This window comes from Sinocyclocheilus rhinocerous, unplaced genomic scaffold, assembly GCF_001515625.1.
Source record: "Sinocyclocheilus rhinocerous isolate Xijiao unplaced genomic scaffold, SAMN03320098_v1.1 scaffold436, whole genome shotgun sequence".
NCBI classification, from domain to species: Eukaryota; Metazoa; Chordata; class Actinopteri; order Cypriniformes; family Cyprinidae; genus Sinocyclocheilus; species Sinocyclocheilus rhinocerous.
This window is the reverse complement of record NW_015631718.1, coordinates 232,013-250,995: the sequence shown is the minus strand read 5'-3', so window position 1 is coordinate 250,995 and position 18,983 is coordinate 232,013. Positions and strand designations below refer to the sequence as shown.

At 37.9% G+C, this 18,983-nt stretch overlaps 1 protein-coding gene across 1 annotated transcript in view; it reads right to left on the bottom strand.

Moving 5' to 3' along the window:
- Window positions 1-18,983, bottom strand: part of LOC107741884 (neural-cadherin) — a 307,523-nt gene that overhangs the window by 80,803 nt on the left and 207,737 nt on the right. Inside the window, exons 14-20 of the mRNA XM_016554680.1 lie at window positions 17,945-18,072; window positions 15,532-15,718; window positions 11,873-12,016; window positions 8,433-8,716; window positions 6,036-7,659; window positions 4,022-4,115; window positions 2,899-3,083 (exon numbers count right to left, since the gene is read on the bottom strand). Of these exons, the coding sequence (XP_016410166.1) occupies window positions 2,899-3,083; window positions 4,022-4,115; window positions 6,036-7,659; window positions 8,433-8,716; window positions 11,873-12,016; window positions 15,532-15,718; window positions 17,945-18,072 (2,646 nt within the window). The remainder of the gene's footprint in view (window positions 1-2,898; window positions 3,084-4,021; window positions 4,116-6,035; window positions 7,660-8,432; window positions 8,717-11,872; window positions 12,017-15,531; window positions 15,719-17,944; window positions 18,073-18,983) is intronic.

Below are 18,983 nucleotides of genomic sequence, written 5' to 3'. Positions count from 1 at the left end.
ACACACACACACACACACACACACACACACGTTTGGTTTGCTATCCTTGTGGGGACTCTCCATGTGCGTAATGGTTTTTCTACTGTACAGACCGTATTTTCTATTGCCCTACACCAACCCTACCCCTAAACCTACCCCTCACAGGAAACTTTCTGCATTTTTAGATTTTCAAAAAAACTTCATTATGTGTGATTTATTAGCTTGTTTACCCGTGGGGACCTCAATTTAGGTCCCCACCGTGACACGAGTCCCCATGAGTCTGTGTGTATTCAGGTTTAAGTCCCCACCAGAATAGAAAAACAGGTACACACAGAGAGAGAGAGAGAAAGAGAGAGCTTAAATTAGAGGTTTAGCTTTTGTGGCTTGGGGACAGTGTGGCTGGTCAATATGTCTTTGTGAATTGGTGAGCTACCGAATTAGTGCCAATATTTTCCCAGTTTCTCTTTTTAATGATACTTCAAAGTCCTGTTGGGGTGGAAAACTCAGGGTTAGCCAGGGAGATGAGGATCAAAACATTAGACATTAAAATTTTTTTAAAGATAAGTCCAAACTGGCTAAGCAGTCAGAAGCCTCAAAAGTTCAACATCAAAAAGCTTTTCATGTTGCGTGTCCTGCAGAATGTGGGAGTTTATGTATAAATGTGTATATGTGTGTGCCCTGTTTGTGTACAGACAGAGCAGAGGTTATGGGAATAAGCTTGTGTGAGTTTGTGCGCACGTGTTCGGTTATCTCCATGAGCTAGCATGGGTGTCTAAAGAACTTCTGCACATACTTTCCCTCATATTTCACTTTACAATCAGTTCACTTCCAGAGATGCACAGAGCAAGCTATAATCTCAAAGCAGCAGCATTAAACAGGCTTTACGTCTCTCCATTGCCTTCAACATTTGCTCCTGAAATGGGATTTCAAATGTCAAGGAGGCAGTAAATAGTACGAAATTCAAACTTTCAGTTAGACCAGAATTCAATGCATGTTGAGACAGGGCTCCAGAGAAATAAACATCTTAAGTATTTGGCAAGAACATTAACCCATACCTCAATTGACTGATGCCATTTTCATGTGCATTTTAAAAAAATGCCTGAAGTACTGACAGATGCTGACGTCCCCTTCTGAAACCGAAAGCCTTGTTTTGAACCTTGTTTGTTTTTTGCAAACTGTTGCAATTCTAGGGACCATAAAACTCGAGGTGTTAAATATAAAATTCCAGACTCCCCAAAGGACTTAAGGTGACTGAGTGTGAAACAATTCCAACACTAGGCTAATGTCCAATTTGCCAAACACTGTCGCATAGCAACTCACCTCTAAATAAATGCATGTTTCTTTTCTGAACAGATATTTGTATACATATCAAACTCCTTAAGACTAAAATTTACAGAATCATTATAATTTCTCCCTAAATACTGCCCTTAAAAGCCTAGCTCATCATCACTGTTAATTAGAGAGAATTGTGCACTCTCCTACTTGGCCTTTTTGTGTAGAATATAATTGCTGAATATAAAACAATAATAAATAAATAATAAGGGTGTAATTTATCCATACTCATGATTATTTTACCATGAACACTTCCAGATAAAATAAGTTTCTTTAAATAATGCCTTTAATTCAAATTTTTTTGGCAACACAATATCCTGGAGGGTTAATGGTAAACCGCCACATTATTTAGTTTAAAGACTAAACAGACATATGGCACAGATATCTAATTGCACAAACCACGGTAGATTATCGGATAAAACTATGAAACCGCAATAAAAGTAACTCAGATTGTTTTTAATGCCACATATAATCCTACTTCAATTAGGGATTGTCAGAGATTATAGAAAGGAGAGGCATTTACATACACACTGTGGTTACAAGACATTTGCAAAGTTATTTGTGAAGTCACAGTAAGCAGTAATAAAAACTGCTTGCTGTTGTTCCATGCGTGCCATAAAATCAGTTGCATTGCTGGAATCTAAGAAAAATCTCTTTATAGGCTTATGAGTTTGCTATTTTTTTTTTGTGCTATTGCATTTTATATTCTGTCTTTCCATCTCCCACAATACCTTTTCCCCCAATTTATTAGTCTTAAAACTACAAAAACCTCAGCTATAGTCCATTTCATTTCAGCTCAGTCTTGTTTTCATTAAAACACTGACTGTCATAATGTCACCAAAGTCAATATGCCCATGAGTTTTACTGCTATAACATGGCACACAATCAACACAGATCCTGATTCCAGGCCCAAACCATCAAACCATTTTAATGTCTCTGACTGAAATAAGCAGTGGACACAGACTCGGCTCAAGTGTCAACAGTGTTGTATACAGAGTGCCATTCATTATCAGTCAAATTAGTTTCAGAGCCTTTAACTATAATGATTTACATTGGAAGTAACATTTACAGCAGCATTACATCCACACTATTTAATCAATTTGCATTCCAAAAATACTAAATAATATAGTTTTACTGTAGGTTTTAGTTCTGCACAAACAAAATGATGCATCAGAGCTGCCATTTTCATAAACCTGAGCCTGCATCTTGTTTCTTGTTGACTGTGCATAAGTACCAAAGCGTGACAGAACTTCAGTGCGTTTCCAGTATCAAGGCAGCTATAGTTGTTTAAAGGTATGCAGGAAAGACAAGACCAGTGAAAATGCAATATGGAATTATTGTGACACCATTGCTGAATGCTTTAAATAAATATATAATTCTATGATTCTATGTAAATCAAGAGGACATTTTTCAGACTTTAATCTTACTTAAAAAAAAAAAAGAATAATCTGCAGATTATTGGAGAGAAGAAAAAATAAGAAAAATTCACAAGTGTAAAAGTCAGCACTGATTACTGTTCGGCTGAAATCTCATTTAAATGTCAAACAGCACTACGTCATGCTGTCATGAGGTAAATATCACCTGTACCTGCTAATCTCAGAGAGGCTGAGTTGTAGATGGCATCGTCCCGTAGCTCTCTCGCATTCACCTTAACACTAGAGACGGTATCCGGCCACAGCCCATCTGACACTCGAACCTGAAAGTCATAACTCCCAGGAGGAGCGTTCTCCTTTAGGATGAGGAACCCTGTCCTCTTGTTCAGGATAAAATAACTGCAGGTAGAAAATTGGATTAAAGTATTAAAATATTGATTGTCTGACTGGACACATACACACACATCGCAAAAACCAACAGCCAATAAATAAACAATAAAAAGCAAAAGTGTAAATCTAACAGGTCAACGAACACACAATTCAGTGTCATTTGAAATGTGGCTAGAGTGAATGCACTTCAATAAATGGTTAGTGGAAGCTAAGAGATGATTTAGATGGTGAGTCCTTGGGTTGCGAGTGTTTCCTTTTCTAGCATATTGCAACAAATTGTGAACAGCAGATGAATGGCACTGAAATATAGATTTCACTGACCTAAAAATATAAGCTAGTCTGAAACCAACAACTTCCCAAAACTGAAAAGAACAATTTATAGGTCAACTTCTGACCTCAGCTTCAAATAAATATTTACACTTAAGCTTGCTGAATGTACACATGCACAGAAAATCTATAGAAAGGATGAAAGAAAACAAATTCCAGTTACAAGCTAAAACATATTTCAATGAATTAATTCATTTTTGTTTCCAAATGGAGTAAACATTTTAATCTATATTCTCTTTTTAATCTTTCTCAAAGACATGAGTGTTCTCACCGTGTACTGAAGATTCTGAGAGAGCAAGAGCACAGGTGTGCTATGTGCTCAAGACATCTAAAAGCTGGCCTCATCTTATCATTGTATACTCCTCTCCAGTAAAGTGTACAACATCAACAGAGAAGAGCAAGAGAGGAAGAGAGATGCTGGGATGTGTGAAAAAAGGGTTTGACATTGTTCTTAGAGATCCCTTGACCCCTTTAAATAACACAAAGAGTGCAGGAAAAATGCGGTGCTGGGAGACGTGTATAAACATGCTAACCATGTGGAGGGGATGATGCAACGATGTGGACAGAAAGGAAAAGGATGTAGAAAGAAAGAGGAGTAGAGAAGAAAAAGAAGGTCTCACTTAGGAACAGGTCCCTCGAAGGCATATGTCTTGTTATCCCAGTCATCTGGATCTGGTGAGTAAACCTTCCCCAGTACATTGGTTGGCATTCTCCCTGTCATAAAAAAAAAAAAAAGCATTCAGCACAGTCCGCAGATATATGTCTACTGACAACTGTAAGCTGATGCTGTCTGCATTACAGTTCCAAATCAATTATTCTGTTTTTTTTTTCAGTTCTTTCAAAGGCCCTAATAGCCTACAACAGCAAATTAATCAAAACCCACAGACACTGATCAAACAAAGAATTGTGACAAACAATAAGATAAAAATGACAAACAATTTTCATGTTTTTTCACTAAATTACCTTTTATTATTTATGGAAATCATGCTTTCTTTCTCCTGCTCTTTCTGCACAGACACATACTGTACAGGCACACAGACAGAAACATATATGCACGCGGAAACTTGTTGCCAGTGCTGCCCTGCAATTTACTTTTTCAATAAAATAGTTTCACAACTGAAAAGCTACATGACATCTCTCCATAGCAAGGTAGTAAGGTTGATGTTTTTGAAGCAGGTAAACTTACAGCTTACAGCTGTTAAACTCTCTCTTTATCTTATAATCACATCCAGTATCAATGACTCAAGCCCCCGTTACTAACCCTAAAATTTTGGAATTATCAGCGGGGACTCAACCTATCAACCTTGGGATGGGATTTATAAGAAATTATTTCTACACAAAAGAGTGTTTTAAGGCCAAAAAGAAAAATAACACCTCTGAACAATGTTTGGAGGTATGGTAACAATGGCATAAGCAGGATAATCGGTAGCTGCTGAATAAATGATAAAAAATGATGCACACCCGAGGTAACAACCACGATGCAAAGCAGGTGTGAATTATGGCTAGTCATCAAATATTCCATACCTTGAAGGGTAACTGAGCTGATTTGATTTATTTATAGTAAGTGGGGGCGCAATGGCCTGGGCCCGGGCTACTTTTGAGGTCTGGTACAAATATGACATACAAAAATATATTGGCTACAGATCTACAGCTATTCTCAATCCTTAAGGAATAACGTGAGGCTTGCAGTAGAATAGACAAAGCTACAATATACTCTACCATTCAAAAGTTTGAAGTAAGTCTTTTTTTTTTTGTAATTAATAAATAATAATTTTATGCAGCAATGATGGATTAAACTTTTGTTACCAAAAAAAAAACAAAAAAAAAACTTTCAAATAAATGCTGTTCTTTTTCTATTCACGAGAAAATCCTGAAAGAAATGTATCACATTTTCCACAAAAATATTAAGCAACAGAACTGTTTTCATTTTCAACATTGATAATAATAATATTTTTTTTTCCTTGAGCATCAAATCAGCATATTACAATGGTTTCTTAAAAATCAAGTGACACTGAAGACTGGAGTAAATTCAGGACTGAAAATTCAGCTTTGCCATTATGGAATAAATTACATTCAATTCCATTAATTACAAATAAAATATAATAAAATATAAAACAGTTATTTTAAAATGTAATAAAATGTTCTCAATATTATATTGTTACATTATTTTAATCAATCAAATAAATGCAGCCTTGGTGAGTATAAGAGACTTCTTTAAAAAAACATTAAAAAAAGCTTACTGACCCCAATTTTTTGAATGGTAGTGTATTAAACATGCATATAAACCAGGAAAATAAATAAATAATTTATGCACACCATTTTAATATAACCATCTCCTGTGTTGTTTCTCTATCATACCGCATAACTTTGAATAAACAACCTGCTTTTTGAAGATTTATTATATTTATGATAATTATCAGGGAAATAAAATAACATTACAAATGCCTTGGTTTATACAAACAATCATAAACAATTAAAATAAATGAAGAAACTACTGATTTAACAGATAAACTCACACGCCAAATATTACAATCAATTTAAATGAAATTTTATCAGCCCATTTAATTAAGCGTAATTTAACCATTACTGACCCTTTTATCTGCTAGTACATATTTATATTGTTGAAGCCATTACCTCTGTGACAGTTGATGAACACTTTCTTCTGTCCAGCTATATGGGCGTGGTCATTCTCGTCACCGATGGTGATAGTGAGTGTGTTCGTGACGGTCTTTGGTGGACTGCCTCTATCGGTCATGATGACAGGTAGTAGAAACTCTTTTTGTCTTTCCCTGTCGAAGGCTCTCAGGGCGGTGATGGTGGCAGTGTCATTCCCATTATCCTGCAGGTGGAAATCATTGCTGTAACGATACTCCAGAGGCACAGAGAAGGAAAAGGGTGAGCCATTCTCCTCTGAATCTCGGTCCACAGCTTTCAGTAATGTGGAGCTCTGGTTAAGCCGCACAACCTGTGGGCCCAAAACATTCTCCCACACTATTGGTGCATATGCAGCCTCAAACTCAGGGCCGTTGTCGTTGACATCCAGCAGAGCCATCTGGATAGTTGCGGTGCCAGTCAACGGTGGCGTACCGTGGTCTGTCGCAAGTATAACCAAATGATGCAGTGCAACCTTTTCCCTGTCCAGCTCACTAGCCACAGTGACCAACCCTGACTGGTCCACAGAAAACAGATGGTACAGATCAGACTCTGAAGCAATGCTATAAGTGATCTCACGATTGAACCCTGAGTCCAAATCACTGGCAGCCACACTCGCCACGCTAGTTCCTGGAGCGACATCCTCTCGTACGGCTGGAAGCTGTATAAAGTGAGGAATGAAGACCGGCACGTGGTCGTTGCAGTCTTCGATCTCAAGAGTGCAGTGCAGCAGGCTGGAGTACTGCATATCTTCCACTTTTATGGTGAGGTTGAAGCGTTGCTCACCTGGTCTTTCGTAATCCAGATGCTTCTTGAGACGAAGGGTCCCGCGTTGCTCCTGTCGATGACTCACCATGTAAAACTTCTGTTCGGGATCACCGGCCACCACACTGAAGGTCAGCTGGCCATTCTCTCCAGCATCCGCATCCTCTGCGGCAAGCTCTATGATCGGCGTGTTGGGCTCACTGCTCTCAGGGATGCGTATGGAGCACGTGCGGTCCAGGAAACGTGGGACGTGGTCATTGACGTCCGTCACGTGTATAGTCGCGGTAGCCGTTCCTATCATACCTCCACCATCTCGTGCTTCAACCACCAAGACGTACGAATCAGTCTGTTCCCTGTCCAGGCCAGACATTGCCACTGAAACAGCCCCAGTAGCGGGATTGATGCTGAACACATCTGCTCCGCTGTTAGCTCCATTTAGGGCAGCGTTACCCACAATTCTATAGGCCAGCATTGCATTTTGTCCGACAGCCGCATCATCTAGATCAGTGGCTGTCATCTCCATGACGGAAGTGCCAGGTGGGGAGTTCTCAGATACGTCACCATGGCAACTGTCTGGAGCACAAGCAAAAATAGGAGCGTTGTCGTTAATGTCCCATACGTTGATAATGACATCGGTGAAACCCGTTAGTCCCTCGCCACCCTCATCCGTGGCCAGGACCACAAAACGCCACACTGCCCGGGCCTCACGGTCTAATGTTCTCTGAGCATATATCCTCCCTGTGACCTCGTCAATGATGAACTCGCTCTCAGCACCTTGACCATGAAGGGAATATCTCAAAGCCTCCTGGTCAGCATCGTTATCTGGGTCAGATGCTGTTACCTACAAAATCAAAGAGAATATATTAAAACTCCAGTCTGCAACCTCTAACATAAGATCTAATAATCTATCCATCCATCCAACCTTCAATTCGTCCATCCACCCATCCATCTGTCCGCCTATCTGTTAATCTGCTGTATCTATCGGTACATCCATTCGATAGATATAGCAAAAAATAAAAATAAATAAATAAAAATACTAAATAAATAAAAATAGAAAGAATGAAACAAAAACTGAACTCAAAACTAATTCTTGACTAAGAAAATTAAAAAGTTAGGAAATAAGATTATCTCCACCAACTTTTGTATAAAAAATAAAAAATAAACATTGAGATTGAAAATGAGCCTCTCACATCTTTGGACAAATAAAGTGATGTCACTCGCTGCAAATTCAGACTTTTAATAATTAACTTTTTTTTAGACTTTAATAATTATGCATGAACCTCTAGAGACTCGTTCAAAATGTTGAATGCATTCAACAGAACAAATCAATCACAGTTTTCACTATAATTAAGAAACACAAACTACCCTGGCAATTTCCAATGAATTGTTGTATTATTCAGTTTCAAAAACCTATTAATGGAAGAATGATGTGGTAAATCACACATCCATGACCTCTTTTTGTTTCATTTAGAGCAACTCCTAACAGTTTCTTTCTTTCTTTTTTAAATTAAGGAATATGGGCCACAAAAAGTTACTATTTTAAAATAACAAATACATGATCTGAAAAATTGAACAGAGCTGATATGTACAATAAAGAGAATCTAAAGGCAGTACCTTCAACACAAAGACAGGAGAACCGTCCATCTCCTCTGTCACACTACCGTAGTACTCGTTCACAGAGAACACAGGTGCCTCATCGTTCTTATTCACAATAGTCACTATTACAGTAGCGTAATCTTCCCACTTCCCATCGGAGGCCAAGACGTGCAGCTTATAGAGCTTGTTCTGTTCATAGTCCAATGGCTGGGCAATGAAGATGGTTCCCACCTCGGGCTCCATGTCAAAAACACCTCCCACATTGCCTGATGTAATTTGGTAGCGCAACTTGGCGTTAGCACCTGAAGAATAAGAGCAGTTAATGAAAACAAAGAAAACTTCCTCCTCTGTCTTGAATTAATTCTTAAGAGGAACAAAGAGGAAAGCAAAGACCTACACTGACACTGATATAAAGGCTACTGAACAAAAGGCTAAAAGTCAGAAACTTCTAAAAGTGGAAAAATTTGCAAAAAAAAAAAAAAAATGTATCTATTTAAAATACGATAACAAGCTTTTTGCTGCAGGTGAACAATAAACTGCTTCAATGGCCTTTAGAGGTTATTGTTAAGATTAGCCTTGGAAACTTGCCACCATGGAAACATAGACCAATAAACTTCAAATTAGGTGAAGATAAGACTAAATGAAAAATTCTATTCATTTTCTAAACATTTTTAACAATGGTCCATGAAAACATTCACTTATTTCTGATTACTCCTGCACTAAAACTTTGCTTTGTACTTTTGCATAGCTCTTGTCAGACATTCAATCAAAGGTCCATTCAGCTGTCTCTTCTGAAGCACCCAATGTTCAAACTCAAAAGAAAACAGTGCTCAAGACTCATGTATCTTAAATGTATCTTTTTTTTAATTCTGTCAATGCCACAACCCACCCCCATTCTGTGCATTTGTGCATGCCACTCAGATTTAATTTATTTCTGAATGAAATCATTGACAGTTTAGTTTGATTTAGCAGAAGAAAGGTAAAAAAGTGGACTCAATCCAAATCTCTTTGACTTTCATCTGCAAAACACAAAATAGGTTTTGAAGAAAGTAGGGGTCTAAAAAACAAGATTCAAAATATATTATTTTGTGTTTCACAGAGGTAATAAAGTCATATAGGTTTGTAATGAAGTGAGGGGGAGTAAATGATCATTTTCATTATATAACGATACATCTTACATATTTAAAGAGGGTGTTTTTATTATTATTATTTTTTTCTTTGAGACACTTTGGTTGCTATGAGATGAAATATCCACTGAAGTAATGTGGTAGTTACATCGCAAATTAATTGTTTCTCAATATTGGTGTTAGTCCAGGAATTTCATCTGGTACAGACATGAATACTCATGATATTATTATTTTTACAAGCATTTTAACTTCTCCTCCATTGTTGTTCAGTCATAGTAGAAGTAGGATGTGACATTGGTTGGTGTGGTATTTGTCCTGCCTCTCCTCCACTGTGACTGGACGGCTAGATAAAAAGTGACAGTGATGCATTTTACTCAACGCTGAACATTTTTCAACTCTCAGTAGCAAGAATAAAATGCACAGTGTAAAATAGACACTCAGCGCCTCATCACGCATCTGCCGTTTTTGAAAATATGAAGCGCTTCCACCAAAAACATTTGAAAAATATGCTAGCCTCACAAGAAAAAAAATGCTTTGGTGGACACACGGCCTAACACACTATGACAAACTGATTTTATGGTGTTAGATAAAATTGGCTGGCACATTTAATAGGACATGAGAACAATCTCACTAAAAAAAAAAATTGATTTCGGTCACAATCACCTGTGTTGTGAATGTAGCCAATGAGAGCTGCAGTACAGTAGACCACAACCACACTTGAGTATGCAAAAATACTTGTGACCTCACAACACGGCAAACCACATAGTTTTAAGATTGTGTGTTATTTGAATCCAGCTAGTCTGTGATATTTAGGTTCTCTGTTGCTCAAATGTCTTTGTGCTAACTTAATTTGCAGGTCAGAGTTCACCAAACCTGAACTTTGGCACACATTTCATTCATAAGCGAACGGATGTAAGTGAATGGAGCACAAAGTCGAAACCAGCTTAAAAGAAAAGTTATAATAAATGTTTGGATCCCCTGTTGAGCTCTGAAAATTAAACAGTGAAAGATGCAATGCATGTGTTTTGAGCATGCTATTTTATTAAATTCTTTATTACTCTGCTGTTATTTTGTATTTAGGACTAAATCTCTCTGAGGCAGGTAATAAATGCAAAGAGACTTCATATAAACAAATAACCAAGTTAAGCAAACACACTCCTGCTTAACAGTCCTTCAGATCTTGCAGTGTGTTTGGATATCCCTGCTGGTACGAGGTTAATGAATAGGGAACGACACATTAGGAGCCTTATCACCATTTCATCTCCACCATCTCGTGTTGCCTAGGGTACCACCACAAAATTGCATTAGGGAATATTTGGCTTATCTGCATTTTCTGCTTATGCACAGAATCAAGCGCAGCTTCCTTATGCAAGTACAGATGTACAGATGTTTCCTGTGGCTCTGCTCCAGTGGCTGCGAGGGTTAAGTCAGAGCTGCAGAGAAAGCTAAAATCCATTCATCAGGGTAAAGTTTCAGGCTCAGGGAATGTCCAGCCACTCCAGGCTGTATTATGATGAATGACTGATACAAGAATTCCCTTCCTCGCTCCGGCATCTAATCGTGGATTCAACTGGACCACAGGGAATTAGACGCTTCAGTAGTGCATCTATATACCAAGACAGGCTGGCTGATGAGTTATGTAGACTATCCTCTTTGTGCGTGTTTCTGGAGTGTGTGATAAAACAAAAATATTAGCCAAGGCTTTTGCATGGCAATGTACGAGGCTGGTTATCTTGGGAGCAGCATTTGTTATGTTCTCAGGGTATATTGATGAGGAACCAACTGTCTCTGTCTCTCATTCACGAGTGGTACAGATGTTATTGCATGGAGCAGAAGAATATGAGAGCAATAGCCTGGAGACAAACTCAAACTCATGGGAACATGTTCTAACTGTGTTTCATTAATATCGCTGTGTGCTAGCCAAGCCCTGTGAGAGGTTTATGCCCTAATGTAATCCAACTGCAGTAACACTGTAAATATTGAAAGAATATTTCCCTTTTTATTTGATCTTCCTTTTTTCCATATTTTTAAAATTCTAAATTAATCTTTAAATATAAAATGAAATATATAATAAAAATGTACAATTTTACCTCATAATTAATTATGTTGTTGATTTTTGTCTTCTTCATAAATTAATTATTCTACATTTCCTTTAGAACTTGTAGAAAATATATCAAGTGTTGAAGATCACACCTGAGCTGTGATGTCAGGTTCTCAAATCTACGACCCTCATTTTCACCCCTAGTCAACACTCCATATTTCCCACTTCCGTCTTACAAATGAGCATATTGTTCTACCCATCATCCAATGCCCCTCCTCATCTTCACCTACCTTCATCTTCATCATTAGCGCTGACTGTGAGAATGGTGGAGCCCACGTCAGCATCCTCATCCACGTCGACTTCATACACAGACTGCGCAAACACCGGCTTGTTATCGTTCACGTCACTGATGAAAATACGCACATACGCAGTATCTGACAAGAGTAGAAACACACAAGATCAGCAATTTGTGTTCAGACACTACTCTTATCTTTACTTCCCTTTTCTCGTCTTTCTTACATTCGAGTGTTTGCCTATTTCCCACTTATCTTTCTCTCACTCTCTCCTCCCTCCCATCTTTGTAAATATCTGACATTTCCAATCCCATCAAATTCCTGTGTCTTCTGTTTGTCGCATTCATTTTCTGACCATCTTCATCTCTCCATCTTCTTCTCATGCGTGTGGCTCTACGTCGTGTCTGAAGTCATTAGGTGATGTGAAGAACCCTGGGAGTTGTGTGTTTACTGAGTGCAAGCAAGTGAAATTTGTGATGCTTGCCCCATTTAAATGAGCTCTATGTGATATAATTATCAGTAGACACATCAATTACAATCTGCTGCTTAAGATAAGAGCAATTATTAAAGTTCACCCAAAAATGAAAGACAGAGGCTATTTGCACGCAGCGTAAATAGTGTTATGCTATTTATACTTCGTGCAGATAGTGGCAGATACCTTTCACACTTCAGTGTATTGTAGTACAATATAAAAACTGTGCAATAATAATAATAACAAATTCAGTGTGTGTATATATATATAAAATATATGTGCCATAAATATTTTATTTATATATAAATATGGCTGCCATATTGGGACCTTACTTGTTTCTTAATCCCTAAATCCCAACCCCTTAACCGTTTTAAACCTCCAATAAAGGTGAGGACACCTCATCCTATTTCAATGAAAGGCCTATTAAATTATACAACACACTTTAATTCCAATAATAAATACCTTTTGGGCTTTATTTCACTTTATTTCTACTTTTTAAATATTTTATTAATTTTTATTTCAAAATAAATGCCTCTCCGAGCTGATATGTGACTGGAACAAGAAGAATGGAATCAGAAAAAAGCAGATTCAAACTTGGGTTGGTTGCATCAAAATCACTTACCCTCATGTTGTTGTCGTTCCAAAACGTTATAACATTCTTTCTTCAGTGGAACATATAAGACATTTTGAAGAATACTGGTCACCAAAAAGGTTTGGTAACCACTGAGAAGAGAGAATCTCTCAATATATATATTTTATGTTCCACTGAAGAAAGTCATACAGGTTTAGAATGACAGGAGACATTTCATTTTTATGTGAACTATCCCTTTAAAGCAAAAACAAATCTTACGCTACTTTAACAATCAAACATGCCGTGACCTTTTCAGAGCCTTCAGTTCAGTCAGGGCTGTGAGAGGCAGATATACTCTGATTCGAGTCTTGATCCTGCTCTCTTTCTGACATGTTATGTTGTGTAAAAAGAGCACAGCATACGCTTAGCTGCCACTCTTTGACAGGTCGGCATGTTGTTCAGAGCCCCGCCATGAAGGCACAAATGCAGAGGCCCAACTCTGTTGTGTGATTTTCTGCTCAAAGAGCACTTGTGTTGTTTTGTTTCCTTGTCATATTGACATTTTGACAGCATCTTAGTACAATTAGCATTCACATGTTTCTGAGTAATTATGCGTGTGTACATGTGACTCTCCGCTAATCAACACTCTGTCTCCTGTGTGCTCGACCATATTTGACACTGCCGTGTTGTCAATTTGATAATCTACATTTGTGTATTTCACTACAGTTGTAATTGTGTTGGAGTGCACGACTTCTCCTCTATTTGGAATGCAGGGCAAACGGTGAGCAGACAGACAGCACGGGAGGACAGAGAGAATTGGAGCAGATTCATTTCTTTCTCAGACTGTCCCTGCTGCTCCCTGATATTTCCCCCTCTCCTTTGGCACCTTCATCAACATTTAAACCAGCAACTTTTATCTAGCTGACTTCAAGTGTTAGTGGGTTATTTAGGCAAAGCAAAGGCAAAAGAGACTGTTAATATTCCACACAATGAATGAAAAATACATTTGTGTGAGATTCTGGCTAGCCCTGTGGTCTAACAAATCCAATCAAACTGTCACGCTGTCTATATTAAACAAGGATTATGCAATGTAATATTTTATGCAGCTAATGGAAATATTCCCCTGAACTTCAGATCCTCTTTAGCTCTGTATTGTGAAGTCCCACAACCCCACTGGCTATGTTCAAACAGTCAGTGTTTGTGACTGACAGCTGTAATTACTAACTTGTATGAATCTTGAATAAATTCTCGTTTTATTAATAGCATCAGTGACCCTAGTGACAGGGACAAACACATGCATTAAATATGGTCTGCATGATTCCTGAATATTTAAGAGAGGCATTTTGGTTTTAAAATGGGTTATATAGTGGAAGTCGTAACCAAAATGTGTGTGAATTAAATTGTATTTATAGCAGTCTAATACCGACTGCAAGTGTCATATTGCTTTTATACAACAGTTCAATAAAGTTGTTATTGAATAACTTTCTTTCCAGACACAATTGTCAGCAGTGAAATTTACTTTCCATTAAGAAGAGATATTTGCCCCCTTAAACTGATTTCAAGGAGTGTATTATAAGTATACACTGTCTTTTATGTCAAATTCTTACATTTTATTAAATTTAGTTTAAAAACTATAATGCTGTTACCAATCAAATGAAATCAGTGCCAACAAAATCCATCTTTGGACTGCAGATGTGGCTCAGAAGCTGCATCTGAAGTGGCATTTAGATGTAGTTGCACAGTAAATAATGTCATGAGATTAATGTTTTTGAATACACTTTAATCTCATGACATTATGAACTGCTTTAATTTAAGTAAAAAAAAATGTTCAGAGTGCAAACCAATCTTGAGTGCAATCAAACCAATGAGTGAGAGATTCAGTCATTCACTGAATCAAATCATTCAAGTGGCTGATTAATTCAGGAACCAAGCAAGTGGATGTCTTTATAAAGGGTCATTGATTCACTGATCTGCCTAATTCATTCAAAAATCCAGTGGTGTTTTGTTCATAGAGGTGCAACAGTTTTGTTGTGGCTTTGTTTTGATTTATTTTCATTGGTGAAACTGTCTGAAAAGTAAGTCACTTAATATTAACATCTTGTGTATTGGACTGTGGTATAAAATCATTATCATATCAGCACTTGTGATACTATTCGGGAAAAACAGCTTACATTGATATTGCTTAACTATATGATATGTAATAAATATAAAGACAAGAACCCATACAGGGGCACTTTCTGCTCCCCATCTCAAAATTAGGGGCATTTTTCAGTCATTTTAGTGGTATTTTTGACCCACACTCCCATTAACTTCCAACCCTGATTGTCAGTTACTTTGTGTATTTATGCACCACACACAGTAGTAGCATTCCTGAATAAAAGTATTTTTGAATTAATTAGTTCAATGAATGATTCATTGACTGAACTGTGGCCATCTATTGATTTACAAGCACGTAACAATGTTACAAACAGAAATCCAGTCCCGGTGATTTTGGACTGTATATCAGAATGGGAAGTAACTGTTGTATAATGTATAATAAGTGTGAATAGTTTCCCTATTTTCATATTAGCTTTAACCATTTACTGTAACTCTGCCACATACGGCTCGCTGTACCTGAGTTAGGCTGTCCATGCTTCCCTGGCCTGGCTGATTCCCAGCCATCTACTGACTTCACTTCCAAAAGGTAAGATCCCTTGGTCTCTCGATCAAACACAGCCTCTGTGTAGATGGTGCCCAGCTCAGGATCAATGCGGAAGTACTGATAGTCTCCACTACGGTCATTCAGTAGGGAGTATGAGATCTGAGACACAACAAAAAAGAAATTGGCAAAAATAAATGAAATACAGAGGAGAAATAGTGCCAAACCTGTCACAGAACAGTTAACAGGGTTGTGTGAAAAATGTATTAAAGTCACCATGAAATCAAAATTGAAAATATTAATTTTTTAATGGAATACTGTAGTGTTTATTATAAATAATTTATCCGTGCATTTCATTATTTTTTTTAAATTCATGTGCCCTCGTAATCTTTAATCAAAAACGTTAACCTCCCCTCCCCCTCAAAACGACTCATCTTCTCTTCCGGTCACGAGCTATGGCGCAAGGGCGGAGCTAGTGACGTGAGGGGTAAATGCTGGGATAAACAACAGGGGGAAAAGCTGAAGCTGATGCTTCAATTTATAGCACTGACACCAGTCATGAGGGAGTACGTTACCCCTAAACATTGAAAAGATATTAGGATATTACGACAACATTACTCTTAGGACATCGCAAACTAATTTTTTTCATGAATATGACTTAACCTGATGGAGGACGCGCTCAGTCATTCAGACATCTCTCTCTCTTTCTCTCTCTCGCGCGCTGTTTAGGCATGTTTTGTGCCGTTGACCGTCGTCGTCATCTTTAATAGATAAAACATTTATTCATGGTTGGGTGTCGGCTGTGAATCCAGAGAGAAATCCCCCACCACTAACTGCAAACTGGCATTCAGATCTGCCTCCATTTTGTTAGCAATGCCCCAGCTTCCAACGATCCAATCAATTCCCGAAGGACGAAATCAAGTCCCGCCCTCTCATTTCAGATGCCGTTTCACTCGGATATATGTCACAGTAGAGAAGAAAAGACAATCGCAACTTCCGTATCATGCCGACTTTAACAATTAATACTGGTCTTCCTGTGTACATGTTACTGCCTATGTGCATGTATATGTGTGTTTAACGCTATTCCGCCTCATCTAACCACATGTAATTAAACAATCCAGCCTTTTCCTCATAATTTATTCACAAATCGGTCTGACCTGAAGTTGAGACCTCCTGTTGTGTGTTTTGTCAGTAATGCCTGTAATGCATATTGGCAATTTCCCAGCAGGTAAAGCAGAAATCAAGGCCATTCAAGTTAAGAATAATGAAGCTAATCTAGATAGCCAAAACTATTGAATTGAGGAAGAAGTGCCAACTGCTGTTTCAACAAGGCCCAAACAACAATTACCAGACAAGCTGCTCTGAATGGCTGCACTAAACCAGCATGGTGTGAGTATTAAATGATGCCCTGCCGGCCACATTAGAGCCGAGAACACAAGTAAGAGGCTGAATTAAATGTAAAAGGCATAATAAAATGATTGCAGGGGTCAGATTAATAAAACATGCAGCAAACCCCATCTGGCACAAAAGGGGCTGTGTGTGAGGGGGTGTTGTAAGAGAAAATAATGATATTAGCATTCACACCCACAAATGACACTCATTATTGTGCCATTGCATGGCATTTGTAATTCAGAGGACTGCTGAAAGGCACATGTTCGCTATTGGCCAATAGAACGACAGAAACATACTCAAAAGTTTGGAGTCTGCAATATATATATAGTACATTTTTTGTTGTAAATTTATATAGCAAGGATAAAAGCATTGATCAAGTGATAGTACAGACTTTTATAATGTTGCAAAAATATATATTTCAAATAAATGCTGCTGTTTTTGAACTTTCTATTCATCTAAAGGATCCTAAAAATGTATTATAGTTTCCACAAAAACATTAAGTAGCCAAACTTAATGATTTCTGAATGATCATGTGACAAACTGGAATAATGGCTTCGAAAATTCAGCTGTCATCATAAAATAAATGACATTTTAAAACATATTAAACTAACAGATACTTTCTACTATAATAAAATTATAATTTCACAGTATTATTGTTTTACTATATTTTTGATCAAATAAAAGCAGTCTTATTAAGCATAAGAGACTTCTACCAAAACATTTTTAAAATATTTTGAACGGTGGAATGATATATAGAATGACAGACTGCATATCATTCTAATTAAAAATATAAGTGATATGTCTTTGAATGTGTGCAGTACATACATTTATCTACAAAATAATGAAATCTAAGAGCTACAGGGATGTTTGCCTTCCCACTGAAATATGATATAAATACTGCAGAGAAATAGTAGCCAGTGTTCTATCAGAAGAAATGTTTTGGAGGTCATAGTGAGATACAGTATAAAGATAATTTCATTCATCCTCATTTCATACCTTCCCATTCAGTCCCAGGTCAAGATCATTAGCTGACACTTGGAGAACTAGAGTCCCAATTTCCGCCCCTTCAGTCACAGATGCCTCGCATATGGAGGAGGTGAAGAATGGAACATTGTCATTGACATCTGTCAACAGCAGACAGTCAAACGGTCAAACTTGACAAACAATTTGTATAATATTTTCATCAGTTTTCTTTGGTTGGTGCAAAAGGAAAGACTTTCAGTTGGCTTTATTGTAAATCTGTTACACACTGATATTGGGCTCCCTGTCATTCTAAGAAAATGAATAATGTGGCCTTGGTGCACAGAACATATGTACTTACAGTTTTAACAAGAACTTACTCATGTGAATCAATATTTAAGCATTGTTTACAGCATTAATGCATCAGTTTGACCTCTTTATGTGGAGTTTCAGCCACCTGACTATGAAGAAGCAGAAATATCCATGGTTGATTGAGGGAAGTTAAAACGCACTGGTTACTAATGTATCATTGGTTTCCTGAGATAAGGGAAGGAGCGTTGTGTCGCTGACACTTATGGGGAAACTCCTGTTCACTCTGATACTGAAGCCTGATTTGTTCACGTTCGTGTAACTGCATGAAACAATGGCACTTCAACCCACCAAATGGGGAGGAGCTGAACGCTATACAAGTCGGCTCTGAGTGCCATTTCATCAGAATCTTTCAACTGAAGTGACAGTCATTGATTTGCGTGCAGCCTTATAGCACGGCAGCCTACACAATACTCACTCCCTTATCTCAGGGAACCGAGGTTACGTTAGTAACTGGAGCGTTTCCCTTTCGAACTGTCTCTCCTGTTGCGTCGCTGATGCTTATGGGGAGCTCATCCAATAGCTCCTTGCTTTAAGCAAGTGCAGAACGAAGCCGCTCTGCGAGCCCAGCCCCGGATCACCCGTACTGAGGGCTGCTGTAAGCATGAGCCAATAATGAGACCCAAGCCACTTAGTATGAGGGCTATATAGCATAACCCTCTCCACTTACAAGTCAAGTCAAGTCACCTTTATTTATATAGCGCTT